The 16,373-nt window shown below is 40.3% G+C and overlaps 1 protein-coding gene across 4 annotated transcripts in view; it reads right to left on the reverse strand.

The window, feature by feature from the left end:
* The window catches only part of TAB2 (TGF-beta activated kinase 1 (MAP3K7) binding protein 2), a 115,830-nt gene that overhangs the window by 11,352 nt on the left and 88,105 nt on the right, over positions 1 to 16,373 (reverse strand). For all 4 annotated transcript variants that reach the window (XM_056566766.1, XM_056566765.1, XM_056566763.1 and 1 more), the window contains 2 exons: positions 11,868 to 13,305; positions 4,284 to 4,444 (listed from right to left, as the gene is read on the reverse strand). In XM_056566766.1, coding sequence (XP_056422741.1) covers positions 4,284 to 4,444; positions 11,868 to 13,188 — 1,482 coding nt within the window. In that variant the 5' untranslated portion in view covers positions 13,189 to 13,305. The remainder of the gene's footprint in view (positions 1 to 4,283; positions 4,445 to 11,867; positions 13,306 to 16,373) is intronic.

The raw sequence follows: 16,373 nt of genomic DNA on the forward strand, positions 1-16,373 counted from the left end.
TAACCCTTTAAGAATATCTCTACTTTGCTCTATTCACCTTTCTCTTAGCCCTAACTAGTATCCATCCCCCACAGCACAATGCTGCCCCAATATGCTTCACTATAGAAGTGTTTTTGGACAGGTGACGAGCAGTGCTTAGTTTCTTCCTTACCAAGGCTCTTTTCCCACAATTGTGTGTAATGGGTTGGCCAGCTCTAAGAACAGTCCTGATTCATCCAAACTTTTTCCATTTAAGAATTATGGAGGCAACTGTGCTCTGTAGCATACTTTCGTATCCTTCTACAATTCTGGGCCTCCACACAGAGCTCCTGACTGAGCTCTTCAGGCAGTTCTTTCCACCTCATGGCTTTGTTTTTGCCCTGATAAGCATTGTCGGCTGTGAGACCATATATAGACATGGCTTTGACATGGCAAATCATGATGAATTTACCACAGCTGACTCCAATAAAGGTGTAGAAAAATCAAATATCATCAAGAAATGGAAGGCCCTCAGGGCAGTGTTTAACCCCTTGGGGACAGAGCCCATTTTGATCCTAAGGACCAGAGTATTTTTTTTGCAATTCTGACCACTGTCACTTTAAACATTAATAACTCTGGGACCCTTTTACTTATGAATTTGATTCAGAGACTTTTTTCGCGACACATTCTACTTTATGTTAGTGTAAAATTTTCGTCAATATTTGCATCATTTCTTGGTGAAAAATTCATAAATTTCATGAAAAATTAGAAAATTTCGCATTTTTATATCTTTGAAGCCCAGCAAAAAAAAAAAACCCACATGGTATACTCCTTGGGAAACTACACCCCTCAAGGAACGTAACAAGGGGTGCAGTGAGCATTTACACCATACTGGCGTTTGACAGATCTTTGTAAAAATGGGCTGTGCAAATGAAAAATTTTATTTTTCATTTTCACGGACCACTGTATAAAAAAATCTGTCAGGAGCGACATTATACCCCTTGTTACGTTCCCTGAGGGGTGTAGTTTCCAAAATGGGGTCACACAAGGGTATTTATTTTCGTGTTTAGGTCAGAACCGCTGTAATCAGCAGCCACTCCTGTGCAAATCCCCAGTTTAGGCCTCAAATGTACATAGTGCGCTCTCACTTCTGAGCCTTCTTGTCCACCCACAGAGCATTTCACGCCCACATAAGTTGTATTTCCGTACTTGGGAGAAATTGTGTTACAAATTTTGGGGGTCTATTTCCTTTTATCTCTTATGAAAATGAAAAGTATGGGGCAACACCAGCATGTTAGTGTAAACTAATTTTTTTTTTTACACTAACATGCTGGTGTAGACCCCAACTTTACCTTTTCATAAGGGGTAAAAGGAGAAAAAGTCCCCCAAAATTTGTAGTGCAATTTCTCCCGAGTATGGAGATACCCCATGTGTGGCTCTTAACTGTTGCCTTGAAATACGACAGGGCCTCGAAGTGAGAGAGCACCATGCGCATTTAAGGCCTTAATTGCCTCCTCCACCAAAAATACTATGTCAGTTTTCCCCAAACAGAGTGCCTCCAGCTGTTGCAGAACTCCCAACATACCTGGTCAGTCAATAGCTGTCCGTCAATACTGGGAGTTGTTATTTTGCAACAGTTGGAGGCTCCGTTTTAGAAAAACTGACGTACAAAACGTTTTAATTTTTATTGGGAGGGGAGAGACAGTGTAAGGGTGTAGTGTATATGTAGTGTTTTACTCTTTATTTAGGGTTAGTGTTGTGTAGTATAGTATAGTGTTTTTAGGGTACATTCAAACGGGCGGGGGTTTACAGTGAGTTTCCCGCTGCAGTGGAAACTTGAAGCAGGAAGCTTGCTGTAAACCCCCCGCCCATGTGAATTTACCATGTAGACCGTGCATGCTGGGAGTTAGAGTTATGCAACAACTAGCGCCACACTGGTTGGGACTGGGAAACACTGAGTTAGGTAACAGACTACCGCAGTGTTTTTGCACCACTGTCTGTTTCCTAACTCAGTGTTTCCCAACCCATGTGCCTCCAGCTGTTGCAAAACTACAACTCCCAGCATGGTCTGTCAGTGCATGCTGGGAGTTATAGTTTTGCAAAATCAGGAGGCACCCAGGTTGGGAAACACTGAGTTAGGAAACAGACAATGTTTCCCAACCAGTGTGCCTCCAGTTGTTGCTATACTACAAATCCCAGCATGCCCAGACAAGGGCATGTTGGGAGTTGTAGTTATGCAACAACTGGAGGAGAACAGCTTGGAAACCACTGTGTAGTGGTCTCCAAACTGTAGCCCTCCACATGTTGCAAGACTTCAACTCCAAGCATGCCCAGGCATGCTGGGAGTTTTAGTTCGGCAACATCTCAAGGGCCAGATTTTGCTGAACCACAACTCCCAGCATGCCTGCACAGTCTCGGCATGCTCTGAATTGACATCTGGAGCACTACAGTTTGGACACCACTGTATAGTGGTCTCCAAACAGTGCCCTTCCAGATGTTGCAAAACTACAACTCCTAGCATGCTGAGACTTGTCCAGGTATGCTGGGAGTTGTAGTTCTGCAACATCTGAAGGGCCAGATGTTACAGAACTACAACTCCCAGCATGCCTGGACTGTGTCTGAGAGGTGTAGTTTTGCAACATCTGGAAGGACAGTGGTCTCCAAACTTTGGCCCTCCAGATGGTGCAAAACTGGGCATGCTGGTAGTTGTAGATTTGATACTCCTAGAAGCAGCAGTGAAGATCACTTTACGGTAATCTTCACAGCTGCATCTGGTACAACTCCGCCGCTGCCTCCACTTGCCTACTACCTCCTTTCAGCCGCGGGTCCCTGGTCACCGCGTGAACCCAGGCATCTGCCGCCGGCAGTCTCCGCTGCATCCACTGCCCCCGCACAGACGCCATCTTCCCTTGCTCTGCCCTGACATCCAGGGGAGGGCAGAGCGGGGGAAATGAATGTTCACCCCCCCGCTCTGTGATTCACCGGTCAGTCCTGATCGGCCAATCGCAGGGGAAAGGAGGAGGTGGATCAGCTCATCCCTATTTTCTGGGCTATCGGTTCATCAGGGACCTGATCAGCCCTGAATCGCCGCGAATAGCCGATCTGAATTGATCAGCAATCCCAGACATGAGGGGGGGAGGGATGTTTGAGTCTTCAGGACCCCCTCAGGCATTCCAGCAGGCATCCTGTCCCAATCCCTGTCTGGCTAGCGGTGGGGATCGCCCTTGGTCTTTAAGACGCCTGTGGTACCCAACAGGTTAAGTGTTACAGGAAAAAGGTTCAGAATTTTTTCCCTTTTTAATATATTTCCTAAAATTCTGTTTTCATGTTTTTATTATGGTGATTTGAGTCAGAATAATGGGGGAAATTTAAAGGTTTTTAAAAAGAAAGTCTGAAAACTTTCTGAATACATTGTATATTTGTATTATGTATATTGCCCTGAGCAGGAGCTATACAGTTAGGCTGGGTTCACAGCATGTTTTTGCAATACAGTTCCCGTATACGTTTTCAAATTGAAAACCGTACGGAACCGTATTGAAAACCGTATGCATTGACTTTCCATTGAAAACCATATGCCAAAAGATGCATCAGGTTGTGTCCGTTTTTCATCCTGTAGTTTTGTCAGTTTTTTCCCATACCCAAAACCGTACCCTACCACGGTTTTTTGACCCGGGTGAAAAACCGTATTGAAACAGCCTGGCAGCAAATTTTTTGCAATTTTGAGGATTCTGTGTGGAATCTGTGCTGAATTTATGCAGAATTTCTTGAGCTCAACACAGATTTCAGAAGGAATTCAAAGTCATATTGACTTCAATGAGACTGCTGTAGAATTCCAGAAAAATAATTGACCTGTTCATTTTTTCTGCAGAATCTGGAATGCAAGTTTCTGCAGCATGTAAATGGGACAAAGGAAAATACATTCACCACAATGGTAACTTCATGTAGTAGAATTTCCAAGCGGAATTTTTCCTCTGGATTCTGCATGGAAATTGTGCCATTTGAACATACCCCAACTCCAAATTAAAAGGGATAATCCCAATTTGACAGCCCCTTGCTACAGGGTAGAATGACATTTAAAACAGGTTTTCTACATAGATCTTATCTACATTCCAGAGTCATCCCTCTAAAACTACACATTGTTTCATATAAAGTGTGAATCTCGTTACATAAAAGTTTGCCATAGTATGATCACTTTGCAGTTAAAGATAATTGTTACATAGAAATATTATACCCATCACATCTGCAATGTTTAAGTCTCACATCTATATTAAATTATTAAGCATGCAAGAGCCAAGCAAAAAAGCTAAGGTACAGTGTAAACTTACTGATGGAATTTGTGAAACTGAATTTGACCTATTTAAGCGCCTCTGGGTGAGATTATTTTCCATTTCATTAACCTCTGTTTTAAGTTTGTCCAGCTTTTTCTTTTGTACTTCTAGTTCTCGATGAAGTCGTTCCATTCGCGCCTTCTGATGTATCAACAAAGCTGAAAAAACAGGTTTATAAAAGGATTTTAACATATAATTTTTTTTAATTTCAAATACTTTAATTATATTTTCCCAATTTCCATTACAATATATATTCCCAACAAAAAAGCGTTTATACATATATCCCATACATATCTCTTCATCTTCTCCTTCCCAAACCTACCCCACAACAACTGGTACATTTATTTTTGCACTATTCTCAGTACAGGCCATACCTATATTCTCATCTACAGAAGGAATAACTCCTACCTCAGTTATCTGAAGTCTATCAAAAAGACCCCCCCCTTTTGTACCCAGTAATGTCATTTGTTAAAAATTTCCAGGGTTCTCTCTTTTCCTGTATATCTCCCTCTCCCAATTTGGGAATAAGGTAAAAGTTACAATGACTGGCTCGGACCTCTTTTTGGATCCATTGTAGAGCAATTAGTCTACGTGAAATAAACCATATTCTCCCAATTGCTACCCTCCCACTTTTCTCTATACATATTCTTAACACATTACAGTATGCATATCTTGGGGTCTGCAGGAATATCTACTGAATACACAAGTTATTTCTTTTATTTTTATTGGTTTATTTTTTCCCCATTATATACAATTAAGCGTACATATTCCATGTACATAAATTCATCACATACATTTATACTATACCCTTCCACCCATCAATTATATCTATCTCCCACTCCGTACCTCCCTATATCCTTCTCTCTTTTGTTTCCTTAATGTGTTTCCTTGTATATTAACTCTTTTTATATCTTCTTCCAATATTTCCTGTCTATTGGTGACTTCCCATTTCTCCCCTAAATATCTTCCATAATTCCCATTTTTTTATGAAAGGGTATACTCTGTTTCCAATCGCTATTTCCTCTAATTTATAACAGTGTTTTATCGTGTCTATTATTTCGTTCACTTCAGGAATCTGCGCCTGCCTCCAGTATCTGCAGAGAACTAGCATTGTCACCACTAGAATCTTACATACCATAAAATCACATCTTTACCGGATAGATTTGCATTTGTAATAGTAACAGTGCTTTATGTGGTGTCAATTTACTTGTGATGCGGGTGATGTTTGCTAATCCTAGTTCTACTTTATGACAGAAAACGTGTGTCATCGGGCATTGCCATAAAATATGTATAAGGAATCCTGTCCCCCTGCAATTTCGCCAACATTATTTAGAGTTCACAGGGGATATCTTATGGAGCCTATCAGGGGAATAATACCACCTTAGATTAGTTTCAACTATAGCCTCTATATGTGGATCTGCTGTCAGTGATAAGTGGGCTAACTTGAACGCATAGGTCCATTCCTGTTCTGTGTATATTTGTGACAGATCTTTCCCATGCCTACATGTTGGAACTTAGAACGGTTATCAATTACGTCATAAATTTGCTATATTCCTTTTGATGTTATGTTATTTAAAAATGAGATCAGAATCGGTGAGCAGTAGCATGGGGTAGGTTTTTTAGTTTCCATAAAAATTTTAAATTCTAAGATACCCAAATATCTCCCCTGACTGCAAACCATATTTACAAACCAAAGAATACTGTAATTCTGGAAATGGCATTCTTATCCTTTGTGTATAATTGTTTAGTTTGTGTTATACCCCCATAAATCCAAATCAGCAATATTGCATGAGGAAATTGCAAGGGAGTGAAGTCCCTATACTCCATTGATATGTTTCCTACTAATTCATGACTTTTCTCCCAACAGCGTATACCGTTGACCATCAATGGGGTCACATCTTTCGCTTTTTCCTGTCTCCAAAACGATTTTTTTTTTAAATAAATAAAAATAAGCAGCGTGTCTCTGCTCTCAATATAAAATTTGCTCAATCCGCACCCAGTGGATATCGTATGAACACATCCACCAGGCTTTAATTTGCTTCACTACTGTTGCTATGTAGTAGTGAAAGACATTGGGTAGGCCAAGGCCCCCTGCTGCCCTATTCTTGGTCATCATAAAAGTATTTTACTCTGGGTTTATGGTTTAGCCAAATGTACCTAGATATTTTAACTTTTCTAAAAAAGGATGCTGGAATCCTGATTGGGAAAACCTATATACAACAGTTCTCTAATCTCTAACCATTTACCACAACTCCAATATTTTGTATACAGCATATGCCCCATGTAGAATGTAGCCAATGTACCATTGTTGATATAGTTGAAGAAATTTAAACGGGCGCTGATTCAAAATGTTTTATATGTTGTACATATTGGCAAAACTAACTTTTTTTACATGCTTAATATGTTATATTTTTTTATAGAAATCATGGGTTATATATTTAAACAAAAAAACACAGAAAATATGGGGACATTATATCCTGTGCACAGGAAAAGTTGACCAGTTGCTCATGGCAACCAATCAGATTGCTTCTTTTAATTTTCAGAGGTCTTAAAAATTATAGACGCAATCTGGTTGCTTTGGGCAACTGGTCATCTTTTTCTGTGCACAGGTTTTGATAAACAGTCCCCATAATCCTGTCCGGCTGCATGGTCATCTTTGTCCAAGCTGAAGCACAGGCTGGGACAAAGTTCAGTAAGTGCAGTTGGGATAAGCACTCCTCTGTGCTCACCTCTCTGCTATCAGACTGCAGCATGAAAACAGAGAGGAGGGGGTTACAGTGCAGTCTGGATAGAGAGACACCACAGCAGAACGAAGATGATGAGTCAAGTAGAGTGAGGATTAGAGGAGTAACTATTTATTTTGTGGGATATGAAAGTTACTCTTGCAAAAAAATTTTAAACACCCTCTATCTAAATTATTATTAGGCATCTTTTATTCTGTACTTCATAAGCATGCCACATTTGAAGATGTATGTAAGCACAGCTTCTAATCTGCAGTTACAGGATCCTGCGCAGATTTGATGCGCAGGATCCTGTATGTGTGAATGCACCAGGAAGCTGTTAAAATGTTTTTAGGCTATATGAAGTTATTAAATTGTTTACTTTAGTTATACCACAGTTCTTCCATATTTCAAAAGCCTGTAATTTAGAAAATTCTGGTATTCTTAGATTATCCCATATAGGTGATAAGAGTCTTAATTTTTCCCCCAGACTTTATAGATCAGACTCTGCCTCCATCCTACCTTTATCCTAATTCAAATTTACCGGTTTATAAGGCTGCTACTAGCTAAAATGGCGTACTAAAACAATACAATTATGTGTCTGGTGTATTTTTATTTGTATTTTGGCACATTGCCAGAGTAGTTTTTAACAAATTACTGTTGTCACATTACAAGGGCCATAGCTTTTTTTTATGGGAATTTTTTTCCCCTTTATTCGAAACATTTTGAAATATGTATATTCTGTACCTTTTTTGTTGGGGGGGGGGGGGGGACTTACCGCAATCAGAAGTTCACTGGTATAAACTAGTGTAGTGTATTTTGCCTGTCAGGATAATGCTGACAGACATTGTGTCCAGCCATGCTGCACCGCACAGTCTGATACAGGGAAACCCATGACATAATCCCCAGCTGTTAAGGAAACTATCAGTGGAGAAGGTAAGCAGGGATGAGGGTAAATGACATGCAGTGGTCATGATTTGACTGCGGCATACAAATAGGGGTTATAATACACGAAGCATAGCTCACTCTGTTCCTGGTAGTTGCTGCAGAAGCCCAGCTATCATACCTACAGTTTAGCTCCCATAATCCCTGCACAGTAGAGCAATACTGCCTTATTCTAGCCTTGTTGTGGAAACAGAGGGCTAGAATAAGGACGGCTCATTAAGGGGTTACATGCAGAATTCGGGTTGTTACTAAAAAAAAAAAAATACAAATAGGAGAAGCCCTGTTTAAATGTTACTTTCATGTCTCTGACTGCTACTTTGCAGCTTCTACCAAGCTAGCCTTCCACTAAAGTTATGCCACAGGACAGGGAATAACTCTCCAAGATGGGAAAACACCTTTTAATCACCCTAGCAAATTAATTTTACCATTTGAAACACTTTTCTTTAAAAAAAAAAACCTAAACATAAAAAACTCAATATGGTAAAGACATATCAAAAGTTTTGATTGGTCAGGGACTAAAGTTTTCAGACCACAACTGATTAGGAATCGACAGATAGCGATTTTTTAGGGCCAATGCCCATAATCTGTGACCTTTCAGGCCGATAGCCGATAACTTATACCGATATTCCGGTATAAGTTATCGGCTATTTCCCCCCCACCCTGCCCCACAGAAGCCGCTGCAGATCAATGATTTAAAGAAAGTGCTTTAAATCAATGTACTGCAGCGGCTTTTGCGAGGCCAGAGACCGCCGCCCGCTTCTCTCCCCCTGCCTGTCCTGGGGTCCTCCCTAGTCCAACCACCACCGCCGCTGCCCCCCCTGCATATCCTCTGGCCAGAGACCGCCGCCACCCGCTTCTCTCCCCCTGCCTGTCCTGGGGTCCTCCCTAGTCCAACCACCACCGCCGCTGCCCCATTGCTTCCCCCATCCCATCCGGTTTTATAATTACCTGTTCCCGCGGTCCGCGCTACTTCTGGCTCCGCCGGTGTCCTGAGCTGTCACTGTGCGCATTGACTGTGACGTCGCGTTGAGGACGTCACTTGTCATTGCGCTGTGCAGCGCAGCACGTCGCAAGAGCCAGAAGTAGCACAGACTCCGGGAACAGGTAATTATAAAACTGGGGATGGGGGAGGCAATGGGACAGCGGTGGTGGTCTCCGGCTGGGGAGGCAGGGCATTATCGGCAAGGTAATTGCCGATACCTATAATGTCCAAAATCATGAATATCGGTCGATAATATCGGCCAAACCGATAATCGGTCAATCCCTACAACTGATCACAAGACAGACGGAAGTGCACACTATGGACGGACTCCTAATGTAAGTCTATGGGGCCATCCAGGATATGTCAAAAGTTTTTCTATTGACAGGCACTTATTAAATGTATATATAACTAATGGGCAGTGATAAAATAAGTATAGCTCCAGTGTACTTGTTTACAGCCATAGTGGTGTTACTAATAATCTATCATCAGATAATTGGTACCACCACAGAGTCTCCAGAGCAAAATTTTGCGGCATATGCTCAGGCTGGCTAAAAATGAAAAAACAAAACAAAAAAATTCCACAAAACCCAAACATTCCTGCAAAACAATCAGGAAATGGATGCTGAGCCAATTTCTAGCCATAGTGGCTAGCCAGTGACTGGCTGATTTCTGCAGTTTCCTGCAAGTCAAGCTGAAAAGCAGAAAGCCCTGGGAAAGAAGCAGTGTGGATCGGAGCAGATAAGTATATTTATTTATTTTTCTTAAAAACCAGATGGCAAAGTTTTGTGGTGTCACACAACACAATTAACATTTACTTGATTTTAGACTCTACAATAGGGCTCTTTGTTAATATTATTTTTTTAATTTTGTAAGTTATCAGTGTGTACTGCAGGACAACCTGGGACAACCAATAGCAAACTTTTAGGCTTTCAAAAACCCTGTTGATACAGAACAATGAGACATAATTTCCCCATACTGAATGGTGAAGACAGTGTCTATGTGGGTGCCCACACCCCCGTTCTTTGCCCATGGGGCCCCAAAGAGAATGAAGCATAGATTGAGCAGTGACATTGTGTCCATTTGCAGGCTTGCTGCCTTCAGGAAAAGCAGCATTAAAAACCATATTAAAAAACAAAAATGTATATTTTCCAAAGACAATCCTACCCACTTACAAAAGGATAAAAGGTTCATTGTTTTTAGTGGTACTGCTTTGAACTTAAAGGGGTATTCCAGGATTTTTTTTTTTATTTGACTATGCTTCAAAGGCTGTAAAGTTAGTGTAGTTCATAATATAGTGTCTGTACATGTGTGTGAATGTGGTCTCGCAATTCTTCTGTGATTTTTACCCTAATATTTATTTTAACAGCATACAAAATTACTTAGGTCTCAGTTTTCCTAGGTTGCAGTGCAGCAAAGACATGACATCACTATTCCGACGTGCAAAGGGAGCCTGTCCTGCTTCACTGGCTGGAGCGACAGCTGGGTGGGAGAGAGATCATTCTGCAACCAACTGTATTTTTGCAAAAGCCGAAGGCACCCTCATTGGAAAACACTGGTCTTTTAAAGGGAATGCAGCTCATTTGTGTTTCAGTGGGTGGGGTGGTTGATGTGTGGGAGAAAAGAAAGTGACCTTACACTTTCAAACAAGGAAATATGGTATTCATAGTTTGAGAGTATGAACTCCCATAGGAAATACCCAGTTCACAAAAAGATAGCCGCAGCATTATGGTAATCTCACAACACAGCCATTTAGCCCCAAGACAGATCCTTTCTAAGCATGTCCATTACTGTCTGGCAGGTACGTACTAAAATCACCTTATGGTGGATAACCCCTTTAAATTTGACTATAAAAAAAAGTGTTTGTTTGTTCTTTGCCCGACAAAAATACATAACTTAAAGAATATGAATGAAGAAGCATACTACCCCTGGCCCCATCCCTGGTACTGTACCACCTTGATGTTTTTTTCCAGATTAGAGGCAGATATATGTTTTTTTCTGATTGTAATGTTTTTGTTTTCTTCTATAAATTATTATGAGGGCTGTCCTCTTACCTGAGCTCTAGCATTAAGTGATATGCTTTATGACAGGACCTGTCCCTTTCAGATGAATTGGAGATATTAATGGGCATTCTCCAATGACCTTTTCAGAGGAATTTCTACAGAGAGGGGGAAGGCGGACAGCAATTCTGTGTACCTCTGTTCCCTATCCCACTAATGTCACCTTTCACTATACTCCTATCCGTTTTGAGAAGAAAGGCACTGCTGGGAAATAATCTTTGCAGAACAGGAAATATCAGATTATGCAGAGTGCTGATCAAATCAGCAGCAAAGAGCATATAAAGAAAAAAGTCGCAGGTACTTTAATTATACAATGGCCATGTTAAGTTTTTATCTACAATCTGTTGCTTTAATTCTTCTTGCATAAATAGCTTCTTGCGCTAATGGAATTCACACAATCAAAAACAAAAAGGAATGGTACAGGCAACAAAAGGTCTCATCCATTACACCTTATAAGCAGCATAGTTACCCAACATGAGCTGTATGAAAAATCTCCTGTATAAGATGCAATATACTGCATAGAACATTACCAGGGTCTTGGCTGTAAAATTGTGAGGTACACAGCTGATATCTGTAAAAATAGCTATGGTTTTTGTCCATGTGGCCAATACAGGTGAAGCACACAAAAACCGTATGCGTTTCACCAATGGAAGCCACAAGGTCAAAAACCATGGCACGTTAAGGAACTGGGTACAGCAGCATTTCTCCACATGCAGAATTTTCAAACTGCAAAATCATGTAAAACTTTCAAAATGTTTTAGAAATAGACAAAAATGTTCTCTGGAAAACCGATAACTATTTGCAACTTTTCAAAGTGTTAAACATTGAGAAATATGTGCACTAACTTGAAATAATAAATTCTAACAATCATATTTACCTTGTGTATAAGCTGCATCATCTGAACCCACGCTTAGCTTCCTTACATCATTTATTCTATCATGTGCTAAAATAGGGTCCGTTATATGGATACCTTCAGGCTCTGCAAATGGAAGAAGATTTGTGGGCTCAAAGGTTGGGGACACAACACCAGGGGAAACTGAAGGAGGTTTGTTTGGGGACACAGTTATTTTAAAAGTATATTTTGTATTGGGCTGAGTCACTACAACACGAGGTGATGTCCCAGAGATGTTGTTTCCAAGTGCACGGCTTTTGGGTGGGTGATGATGAATAAAAGCAGGTCCCATGCTTACTTGCCCAGAGACATTTCTGGCTGTACTGGCTGCACCAGGATTAGCGGAAATAAAAAGTGTTGGCTGATTTCTAACAATCTGTTCATCACCACCAGGAGCTGAAATATAGACCTTAGGCTGGCTACGGCCTAAATTGTCATCTGTGTTTTGAGGACCTGCAATGTAAACAGTAGGCTGGTTCCTAGACTGGTTGTTTAAAGCAGAAGGATTAGTGGAACTTCGAGAACTTGTGGTACGTAGCATTGAGTTGCTTCTTTGGGGCGGTTCAAGTTTAATTTCTATTTGGTTTTTCCTGGGACCAGTTGAGATATTCTGAATGTTGTATTGGGTTGAAGGCTGGGAACCACCTGATGAATGAAGCACTGGGGCTTGAGGATTGGTGGGCGAACTAATAGGCATGTACACATGAGAGGTCTGATGACCCTGCTGGTTAGGTTGTGCTGAGGTATGTGACTGAGTGTAAGAAGAAGGAAGGGTTGTCCAAGGATTTTGCTGTGCGGCATGATAAGCTTGCTGTTGTGTAAGATTTGGAGACATCCAGCCTGATTGCTGTGGAGTTTGTCTCGATGTACCACCTTGAGAAGTGATATAAGGTCTAATATATATAGAATTTCCATGCGGACTGTTAAGTACAGGCGGCTGTCCACCACGTATGTGCAAAGATGTAGGGGTGTTACGATTAGACTGGATATTTGGAGCCAATGTAACCATAATAGGATTGAACCTGGTTGTCTGCATGCCTGATGAGCTTTTGCTGCCCAACTGAAGTCCAAATTGATGACCTGGGTTTGAAGCATTAATTGTATTTGTCATCCCAAAGACATTATAGCTAGAAGGCATAACAGGTGCAGTCTGTGGTTCTTGCTGATACAGTTCATTGTTGGACTGCCCTCCCTGTAGGTGTCCATCACTTATGCTGTGACTTAAAGTCCTGCTGTTTCCATTTATTCTGCTTCCATCCCTGCCCTCATGATACTGCGACTGCAAATCCAAGTTAAGGGATGTCATGTGATTCCTTAAACCAGCAATGCTTGACTCTTCAGGGGACACGTCACCTTCACCGTACAGATACTTTGTACTCTCTTGAGAAAGGACTGCACAGCAAGCATCCAGATTGTTGTTATTCTGGAAAAGAAAGAATATATAGTAATTAGTAATTAAAGAGGTAATTTTTACTGTAACACATTCTTTGCTTTATACACACACACACACACACCACTGAATTTTAAATGACATTTATATATAAACAAAAAAATGCTATACCAAAAAAAAAACAAAAAAAAAAACACTTTCACTGTCTATTGGGGAGCCTACAGAAAAAACAAGGGAGAGAAAAAAAAAAAAAAAAAAAAAAAAAAAAAAAAAAAAAAAAACATCCCATAACTAGAGAATGCTGCTCTGTTGTGGTGAGTACGTAGAGATTTTTTATATTTTACTTTAGACCTGAAAATACATGTGACAAAAGACAACAGCCGTGTGAAACTGGACATGAAACAAAATCCAGGCCTGGTTACAAACATATGGGGCACACCGGTTTGTAGCGTTTTGTGTATAGGTTCTATGAGGGAGAGTTCCAAAACCTGTGCAGAGGTTGCCTATAGCAACCAGATAGCTGCTTTCATTTATAAAAAGACCTCTGAAAAATGAAAGAAGTGATCTGATTGGTTGCTATGAGCAACTAGTCAACTTTTCCTCTGCACAAGTTTTGTTAAATCTAGAGCTGGCAGGAGCAACATAGAATATATAGGGGGGAGATTTAACTAGATTTACCGAGTTGACTTAATTAGGTCATGCAGAATCCTTTTTCAAACATCCTACCAAGTCATTTCTATTTTACTGTGGTCTATGCATTTGAGAAATTTTGTAGTGTAGAAGATTCTGCATGTGCTATGAGTATATAAACAGTATAAACAGCTGAAAATCTAAAATATATATATATATCTATATCTATCTATCTATCTATCTATCTATCTATCTATCTATCTATCTATCTATCTATCTATCTATCTATCTATCTATCTATCTATCTATCTATCTATCTATCTATCTATCTATCTATCTATCTATCTATCTATCTATCTATCTATCTATCTATCTATCTATCTATCTATCTATCTATCTATCTATCTAAACACACACACCCACACAGAGCTCCAAAGCGCATTTGGTCATCTACCAATTATATGCCAGTTGTGTTAACTTATTGTAACCTGTCCAAGCCAGTGCCTCTCCTAGCAGAACACGTTGAACTGGCATCAAAACACACAGCCGGACTGACTGATTCGCATAAGAACATCTTCTACACTGAGCGCGGGCAGTACAAACGCCAAATGTAGCTCCCGCTAGTGCTGCAAACTGCTGCGACTTACTAGCTCCCCCTTCCTACTGCCGAAGAGGAAGAAGGATCACTCTGGTGAGCAGTGCACCATTTACTCTAACTTGCATTCTTTTTAAAAGAAACTTTTTAAGGAAGAACAATTACAACTACTATCATACAAACATAACCACTATTACCACAACGACTACTACTATGGTATGAATCATTTTATAAAAGAACCATAACTACCATACAAGTACTAGCTATGCAAAATACATGAATTTAGTGAAAATTAAGGACACTGTGCATACTTGAAATATCATGGTTAAAAACGTATCCCCTATGCAAAGGATAGGGGATAAGTTTTAGATTGCGGGCGGGGGGGGGGGGGGGGTTTCCGAGCGCTGGGTCCCCTGTGATTGCCGTTTTGGAGCCCCAGCTCTCCTTCAAAGCGGTGCACCACAACTCCCTGCTAAAGCGGGGAACGCCACGCCCCTTCTATATAGTTCTATAAAGGGACGAAGATTGCCGAACGCTTCGGGCGGGGGTCGTAACCCGCCACTGTGAAGGAGATCCGTGGCTACAAACAGGAGATCACGTGGGGCCCAAGCACTCTGACCCCCGCGATCTAAAACCTATCCATGATACCTCTCCTCTAATTATGTGTTCTATTTATTTATATGAATTGGATTTGATGGACTTTATTTTATGCAGTTATACATGAACTTGAACAAATTAATTGATTTTAAACAGACATCTCTATAGGTGTTTTGTGCAATTATTATACACAATCAACTTTGTATGATCTATTCTACATGGATTGTTATGACCTACATGAACTACTCCATAGGAAATTATATTGCATGAGCTGAAATTCACTATGTACTAAATGGTGTATTTTATTATGGATATATTTATTTATGGACAAACTAATTTATTACATATGCCTTTATTTTTTCAATGGAATGATCCATTGCTTTATGCACTGCTAGCCACTAATGTGGGATTTGTTTAAATAATACACCAAAAAGTGAGTTATTTTTCTTGTCTGTGAAGCAATACCTCAGAAAAAAAAAAAAAAAAAACTTAATAGTGTAGACTTAAATTAGCCTTACTGTAAGCCTTACATGCTGGGACAGTTTTTTTCTTCAACTTAAAAGGTATGCTTATCGCCCCTTTACAGGGACACAGTAAGCAGGATTATGTTACCCCCACAACAAGCAACATCAAATCATCAAATCCTGGCAGGCTCCATCATCACTTACCACTAACTTACTCTGAAAAATACTGTGGTAAATAGACTTATTAAGTCAGGGAGATTGCCTCCTGGGCACCACCCCAGTAACTTCTTAAAATGATATACCCCTAGTGCAGTACTGCAAAACAATGTAGTAGTACAATTAAAATTGCACTATGGGCGGAAAACCCTAATGTAGGCCTTAAAAAAAATCACTATGGGTAAGCAGACTCTGATCTACCCAAGTCTTTGTTCCTCTGGAACAGTTCAGATGCATTATCTTCAAATCGCTCACAAATTATGGTAACAACTTCTCTTCTACCATGCATTATCACGAGTGCAGATGGTAACAAAAAAAAAAAAACACAATTTGTTTCAAGCCTGTGCTACACTCTTCCACAGAAAGTGCTGAGGAGGAGGAGCCTAGTACAGCCTTGAAACGCATTATATGTGCTACTGATAAAAGTTACATTTTAACAGCTGTACTTGTGGTAATGCATTTGAAAAATGGCAGAGGCTGCTGGGATTTGATGTTGCGTCATTATTTTGCTGACAGACTCCCTTCAAAAATGAGGAGGTGAAAGTCAAAGACTACTAATCAAAGAAGTAAATATTATACATATAAATGTAGTGTAATGC

The sequence above is a fragment of the Hyla sarda genome, chromosome 3 (assembly GCF_029499605.1).
Source record: "Hyla sarda isolate aHylSar1 chromosome 3, aHylSar1.hap1, whole genome shotgun sequence".
NCBI classification, from domain to species: domain Eukaryota; kingdom Metazoa; phylum Chordata; class Amphibia; order Anura; family Hylidae; genus Hyla; species Hyla sarda.